At 31.0% G+C, this 8,227-nt stretch overlaps 1 protein-coding gene across 2 annotated transcripts; it reads left to right on the top strand.

Annotated features, from left to right (window-relative positions):
- The first annotated feature begins 3,319 nt into the window (after nt 1-3,319).
- LOC132064269 (ferritin-like catalase Nec2) lies at nt 3,320-5,591 on the top strand. Of its 2 annotated transcripts, XR_009416523.1 has the most exons (4): nt 3,321-3,833; nt 4,411-4,636; nt 4,961-5,400; nt 5,438-5,591. XR_009416523.1 is itself a non-coding variant. In XM_059457192.1 (3 exons), exons 1-3 carry the CDS (start codon nt 3,487-3,489, stop codon nt 5,339-5,341), a joined length of 954 nt encoding a protein of 317 aa, XP_059313175.1. In that variant the 5' UTR covers nt 3,320-3,486; the 3' UTR covers nt 5,342-5,403. The 2 variants fall into 2 exon arrangements, 1 of the variants encoding a protein (XP_059313175.1); XM_059457192.1 differs by lacking the exon at nt 5,438-5,591 and having other exon boundaries at nt 3,320-3,833; nt 4,961-5,403.
- Nucleotides 5,592-8,227: the final 2,636 nt, after the last annotated feature.

The raw sequence follows: 8,227 nt of genomic DNA, 5'->3' as shown, positions 1-8,227 counted from the left end.
TTGACTATTTAAATAAGGATAATCTTGGAAGAATCTGCCCAAAGTCTTCTTGAAATCCGAAAGCACCACTTATTTGAAAAAAATTAAAAAGCCTAAAAAACCACTTATTATGGAACGGAGGGAGTAAAATATATAATAATGTAAAGAATACTTAATAATTCTTGTAATTCTCTGTTATGTTCTAACGTTAACGTCAAGTAAATCGATCAAGGAATATTAATAAAATTACATAAGAGGAAGATGAAAAACCGTTCTACCCGTAGGCATACATTTATATCAAACTAGTGAATTTTGCCGTGCTTCGCACGGTTAAGAGAACAAAAAGAAATACTAATTTATATATCTATGAATACAAACCTTTTCTAATCACTACTTTTACATATTCAGACGATATAAATGTTACCTTGATGATAATTATTACGTCTTTAATTTTATCTCCTATATATTTTCTAACAAAGACCGTATCATCTACACTTTGTGAATCTCGATTATAAATTTGAGTGATCTTCCAAACAGAAGTACTATAATTTTTTTTTTTTTTTTTTTTTTTTTTTTTTTTTGTGTGTTTTGTGCTCATAGATTATATATAGATTATAGATGAAGTACTCCAACATGAGACAAAATATTATTTCATCTAGTTTTTTCCTTACATAGTCTTAGTACTTCATCTATTCTTATGATATTACGTCTTTTAGTTTCTTTCAGTTTTCTTTTTATATTAGTACGTCTATTTCTTTTGAAACTTAAAATAGTGTATGTACTTTTATAGCTTTTTTTTTTTCCTATTTCAAATGTCAAATTAAAAACAAACAGAGAGAAAGGTGATTAAATTCGCGGATTCTAAAGCAAAAGGAAATACAATTCGAAACTTATGGGATTTACTTTTGCATTTCACTTCCTTTACTTTTGCTATCCACTGCATTTTCCTCCCCATTCTTGCCCAATCATCAAACTCAATCTATTCTCTACTCCCAAAAAATATTCACAAATTTGCTCATTTTCCTTAATAACCATTTCAATACTACACACTTTTGGTATAAACTAAAAGAGTAGAAAAGAAAGAATTCACACTTTATGCTGAGTATCATCGTACGCTTCAAAAATATAGCTTCAAAGGAGATCCCGAAGACTTCTGATTTTCGTTTTATTGATATCCTTGGAGAAATAAGATTTAGTTCTTATTTTGTGAAATCTTGTGACGATTTCTATTGACACAAAAAGGGTCAAATCCACACAGGTACTATTCTAATGAATTTGTTCATATAAATAAATTAAAATTTTGATTCTTCAATTTACCTGAGGCCGTTCTGTTCTTCTTGCGATGATCACTTGGGAAGTAACTATTATATTCATGCAAAAAAGTTATTTGTTCAATAACCCTCTGATCATGTGCTCCCTAGCCTAACTTTTAGACTGTTTTTTAATTGGTTGATTGCACTAAGTTACGTTGTTGACACCTTTACAATTTTTTATTTCATCTCCCAATTCCAACAATAAAGTTATCCTTTCTGTTTCGACTCTTTATTACCCTCCACGATAAATAAATGTGATGGGGAAGAGGAAAAGAAATCAATGAAAGAGGGGGGAAAAGAAAAAAAAAAAAGAAACTGACAGGGTAAACACAAATACAGTCCGTAATTGGCGTGAAATTATTCCGTAACCGATATGGCATTAAATGATTTTACTGATCAGTGTTTAATGAATCTCAATAAGTAAGGCAGACTATGATTAATTCTTTAATTAAAAAATAATGGAAAGATAGGAAAATTTCAAAAATTGAGAAAAAAGATAAATGACAATGTTGGCTATAGAGAGGTGCTACATCACTTTTCTATGTCTAGCTTTATATTATATATAGATTATACAAATTGTACAACAAAACAAAGATGCAGTTTACTACTACGTATTATTGTGGAAAAGAAGAAAGAAATAAAAAAGAAGAAGAGGTAGACTACTTTTCCTTCCTGACACTTTCGTGTACTCAATGAAAATATCAAGAAAATTTCACACTTTATATTATAATTTCGGCTGAGTTTTCCTTACTCTTTAGCAACAACTAATATCCCAAGATTACCTGCAAATGGTTTAGCCAATCTATACTCTTGATTGAGTTTTTGGGCATAATACTGTATATTAAATTTCCAGTTGCATCATTGAACAAGTAACATAACTTCCCACGAAATCACAAATGAAAACAGAGAGCTAGAAGAAGAATTGCGGGAGAATAAAGAAAAACCACATTGGCGGCAACCCAAAATTTTTCAAACTTATGTTACTATATATGATACCCTCCTTTTAATTTATTTGTAAAAAAAAACTCCTTAATAGATTGTAATTTGTCTTCTATGGTTAACTTAATTAAACTGGGTGTAAACACCATGTGCGAGTAAATTTTTACTGTATTTATTTAAATGGACTTTTTTTCAGTTTAATTTGATTTGATTTGATTTTCAATTTTCCGTGAACAACATAAATTCAATGTACATGATGGAAAATGGATCTTTTGAATTGCCGTGCACGCCTGAAGAAGAGGCAAGGATCATTCAGGAGCTTATCAGCAAAGCTGAGTCCAGTTTGAGAGAAGGCAATCGCTATTATGTCATTTCTAGAAGTGACATTGAAATGAAAACACAAAGAAATTCAAAAACATTCAAACTTTGAAAGTTTAGATAACTCTTAAACTCTTAACCAAGTATGTAACTTTCCTAGTTTATTAGGGAACTCTATAATGAAACGTGTCTATTATTTATTAGATTAAGAAATTTTGACTTTTCATAGTGTCCAATTCAAATTAGAACTTTGTGGCCTTTAAATTATGATGAGAGTTTACGTATAGAGATAGCATGATTTTCTTAGTTTTATTTTCGAGAATCCTGTTTATCTACTTGTATATTCAACTTAGTGAATTCTCTAATTTGATCTTTTATAAAAATGGTATCCGAGTCAGTTTGCGTGTACCTTAATCTTTAATTTACTTTTATGATGCTCGCGAGAATAATAAGCATTTGCATAAATAACATTTTGAAATTAGAATATGATACTAGAAGGGTGTGATTCCCCTATTAAAAATGATGATTTTTCTTCCATTATTAGAAGTAGAGGCATGATTCTCCCATTGAATCTTTATTTTTGCTTGTAAAGTGAGATTTTTTTTTATTAAAAATGATATTATTATTATTATTATTATTATTATTATTATGACTAATAAAATATTCTTAGTCCATGAATATATACATATACGTGTCTTCACATATACTGTTATCACTAAATTACATTTTTAATACATGATCTCATAAGTCACATAGGGGCAGGGTTGGTGGAGAGGGTGAATGAAGATTTTGACGTTTCTCGAATAAGCTTTCAACTTCAGAATCAAAGAATATTATATATTGAACCAAAACACACATATCACACACACAACAACTAAAAATTTAAAAAAAAAATCCCTTGTTCTACATTAGCTTAATTATCAATATCAAATTAAATATGGCTTTTATATCTGCCTCCACCTGCTTCTTGATCATTTACATGGTCGTTAGTGAAACTCTCTGTGTGTCAGTTTCATATGATATAAATACTTGTCCATCAGGTTACCCAGAGAAGGGAGTGGCAGTGGACAAACAAGACATAGACAAGATGCAATTTCCAGTGAACTTGGAGTTCTTGGAAGCTGAATATTTCTCATGGGCTACTTATGGATATGGTCTTGATGTAGTAGCACCAAAATTGGCTATGGGTGGGCCTCCTCCTATTGGTGGCCGAAAAGCAAATCTTGATCCACTTACGAAGAATATTATTATGGAGTTTGCTAATCAAGAAGTTGGTCATCTAAGGTTCATTTTTCTAATTAATTTCTCCCTTTTGTCTGTCTATAACAAGAGTTGTTAGGCTAAAAGTGTTTTTGTTTTGCATTTTTATTAGTAAGTTTAACTTCTATATGTTGACAATATAAATTAATATTATTTTATACTATCATATCTAAGACCACCTAACTGATAACTACGTATGATGTTCAATTATAAGTGGAGCTAATTACCAAAACAAATAGTGTTTGAGTTTTATGTAATGATGGTGTAAACTATTTATATAAACAGGTTACTTATAAGACAATTATATGCAAATATCTATAATAACTATTAGTGCTGCTATTTATAATAGTAGCCTGATAAAATGGCAATCAACTTTTGGTCGAATAAGTTATATATTGGTACTGTCAATAATATTTCCACTACTATTAGTCTAAAAATTAAGGCAATCAAGCTACTACAGCGGGTTATATTACATTGATAGGATAAATTCTTTTGCATCGGTATATTTAACAATTTGAGAATATATGTGAAGATATTGTGAAACATTTGATTTCTAGGTCCTTTTGTTTATGTTTTTGATGCTGTGTGTGTGGTTGTTCAGGGCACTTAACTCGACAGTTGGTGTTTTTCCAAGACCTTTGTTGGATCTAAGTGCTAAAAATTTTGGAAAGATCTTTGACGAAGCATTTGGATACAAATTGATACCTCCATTTGATCCATATAGAGACAGCTTGAGCTACATGTTATCCTGCTATGTAATTCCATATGTTGGATTAGTTGGTTATGTTGGTACCAATCCCAATATCAATGGCTACGAAACCAAAAGGGTAAGTAAATACCACTATATATACTCCCTCTAATTATTTTTATTAATAATTTGTCACACTTACCAAGAAATCATTTGATAGGATTAACTATAAAAATCATTTAATTAAATTATCCTTATTTCTTTCTTAACTGAGTAATTAACGATTATGTCCCATTTTAAGCGAAGAATTAAGCAAGAAACAAAAGAACAAAATTAATGTCTTCTTGATATTTTAAAGCAACAAAAATTTTCAGAATTTTCTTTTTTTTAAAAAGTGACAGATAAAACGAATGACAGATAGTAGTTTTTTTCATGCGTACAACAACTTTTTTTCCTTTTGCAGCTTTTGGCAGGATTATTGGGTGTTGAATCAGGACAAGACGCAGTTATCAGGATGTACCTCTATGAGAGAGCGGCACAATTTGTTTTTCCTTACAAACACACAGTAGCTGACTTCGCGTCTCGTATATCAGAACTAAGAAATAAATTAGCAAAATGTGGGAACAAAGACGAAGGCCTATTTGTTCCGCCACAACTTGGAGCAGAAAATCGGACAATAAGTAACGTATTATCTGAAGATTTTAATTCAATTTCTTACAAAAGAACTCCTGCTGAGATTCTGAGGATCGTGTACGGCTCTGGTGATGAACATGTGCCTGGTGGATTTTATCCTAATGGTGCTAATGGAAGGATTGCTAGGGAATTTCTGAAACAGCCATATTGAGAATAATTAAAAAATGAAGAGGGTACTTTGAAATAAAATACCTTATCTATTACTAGTAGGTACTTTGAAATAAAATACCTTATCTATTACTAGTAGGTAAATAAACATGCATGATACTTTATCTATTACTAGTATATACTAGTCATAAGTAAATAAAGCTAAATAAGTGCTTACATGCAGGGGTTTGTAGCAGCTCTACATAAAAGCAGAATTTCAGAATAAAAAGTTACTATTAAATATTATTCTACTATTTAATTTCCTTAATTTTTTTTTTTTTAATATTAATGGTTTTCCTTTCTTCATGGATAAAATTCGTGAAGTACTAATACTGATTACTGAGTATGGTTGAAAAATTAAAAGAATCAGTTCATGTGGAAATATGTTTATTTTAGGCAAAATTCATACATTTTACAGTTATCAAAAACTGTAAAATATACATTTTAATTATGCTAATGTTCAGATAGACTCCTTTTCTTGGCAGATGTGACTCTCCTCAACACTAACAATATTGTGATTTTCACTCTTTAACATCAACACCATCAGCTACCTAGCGAGTATCTCACTTGTCTTAAGTGCATAAATGGACAAACGTGTCTAATAGGCACAGTCTGCAATATGAAGTGTCAAATATATATTACGATAAGAAATAAGGTGCCAAAATAAAATATTATGCTAAATTTGAGAGCTGGTTGTCTAATTATTCTGCCTTTAGAAAAAATAAAATTGTTACATCCGTATTCCAGATCCCTTTAATTTCCCCCTTAATATCACTTATAAGGAATCAAGAGTTGTGCTGCAATAGATTAAGGACAACATCAAACACTACATTAGAAATATCAATATATCAACTACTCTATATTTTTATGTAATACTCTAGTCGAAAGTAGAGAACATTAGTCGTTATTTAAGCAACCATAAATAACAGGATCGGAAGTCAAAAGGAATAATACATATAATTTAAAATAAAAACTCAAACATTATTCCTAGGAACGGAAACTACTTGAAATTCATAGAAACCAAAATAACAACCCTAGAATCATGAATCTTAAAAAAGATATTCCTTCTAATTAACTTAAAGAAAAATATGTGATCAATAAGATATTGATCCAACACTTTTCTTCATTAGTGACTCTTAATTCTTCTCTCCATTGTCTCCCTTAGGTGGAGATGGAACTGGTGGATGCATGAATGGCCATGGATGATGGTGAGCCCATGGATAAGGAAACCTAGGATGATGAATATAATGGCCATGGACGAGGATGTATCCATGGATGAGGATGAAAACCACCAGCTGGCATAGTAGGATGAACGAATGGCCTTGGATGTGGAAGTAGCCACGGATAACGATGAAAACCCCCAGCTGGCATTGGAGGATGAACGAATGGCCATGGAGGATGAGGAAATCCATGAGCAGGCATTGGAGGATGAGGATGGAACCATGGATGGTACCAGTCTAGCCTTAATCATTAGCATGTGTAGTTGCACTTTCATCATGTGAGGATGAATGAGTTTTTTCACTTGCAAAGCATAAGTTCGCTAGGAAAATGCAAATGAGAAAAGTAACAAGGCTATTTTTCTTGGCCATGGTTAATAGTAACGAACTGTTTTTTTCGCACTCTAAAGATGAAATATGAAGGTTAATGTAGTGGGGTATTTATAGGGTTGTCAAGCAAGAGACTCATTTGGTTCAGAAGAATGTTTTAGTTTATCCAATATTTGATTTTTTTGTTGTTGATAATCATAAATTTAAGTTTATGTACAAGCAGAATTCTACGAATATTTGTATTTGATCAGAAGATAACAGTGATCGATTGGATCACTGGAGTTTGTTTGAAATTTGAAAATAATCTCTTTAATTACTAGAAATTTCTAATTCACCAGAAAAAAACAAATAATTGTTGCAGTAGTAGGGTCATAACAGCTTTATATAAGAGCTGTATTCAAAACAAATAACTAAGAAATATTGTTCGGATTAATTTCCTTAACGTGCATGTTGATAACAATTTTATATAAATATTTAGAGATGTCACGACCCGAATCATGGCTTCTATCCATATAATACATTTTAGAGCGTAACACGACAAATTTAATAAGTTGTTATTATGTCTCGGTGCCTTCTTTCATCTTGATCAAGTGTTTCGAGAATTATTATTTGAGCATGTGACCGAGCAAATCAAATGGCTTGTTGAATCAACATGGGGCATGAGCTGATGCAGAATATAATATAAAACATGAATAGTCTGAGTAAAACATGTGACTTGATAGTAATACTGAAAATACTGTTTAAACATGGTGCAGAAATAGTCCGAAAATAAAATAATAAATACTGAGCCAATGCTAGCTATACGACTCTGAACATCTGACATGAACATGATTGACTAGTCTATGAAACCTACGAATATTTTATCCCTAAATAGCTTTTTCCTAACAAGACCCCACTTAAAGGGCTCATGACTAAAATAAACATAAATAAAATATAGCATTTATTGTCCGAATAGAATAGTTTAAAGAGCTCACGTAGCCGATATAGTACCTTTTGCTATCCTAACGAGATGATCCGTCATCCTATAAATCTGTGTGTGTGAAATGTAGGAGTCCCCGCAAACAAAGGCCGAATACATTCGAATTGTATGTATATTTTTTTATTTATTTATAAATCTTATGTATCAAAAAAGCTGTAATTGTATGTAAAACTTATATCTTGACGTTGCTAACCGAATGAAATAAGCATGACACATGAAATAATAGAATTGAATATAATTTCCGAAATTGTATTATTATTTTCAATTAGAGAGATTTGTGTATTTGTCATCATGAACATGAACATGGTGGTTACGAGTGTGTGTGTATATATATATATATATATATATTTAAAACATTTTAAGT

Source organism: Lycium ferocissimum, chromosome 7, assembly GCF_029784015.1.
Source record: "Lycium ferocissimum isolate CSIRO_LF1 chromosome 7, AGI_CSIRO_Lferr_CH_V1, whole genome shotgun sequence".
Classification (NCBI taxonomy): Eukaryota; Viridiplantae; Streptophyta; class Magnoliopsida; order Solanales; family Solanaceae; genus Lycium; species Lycium ferocissimum.
Note: the sequence above shows the minus strand (reverse complement) of the source record. Positions and strands in the feature narration are given on the sequence as shown.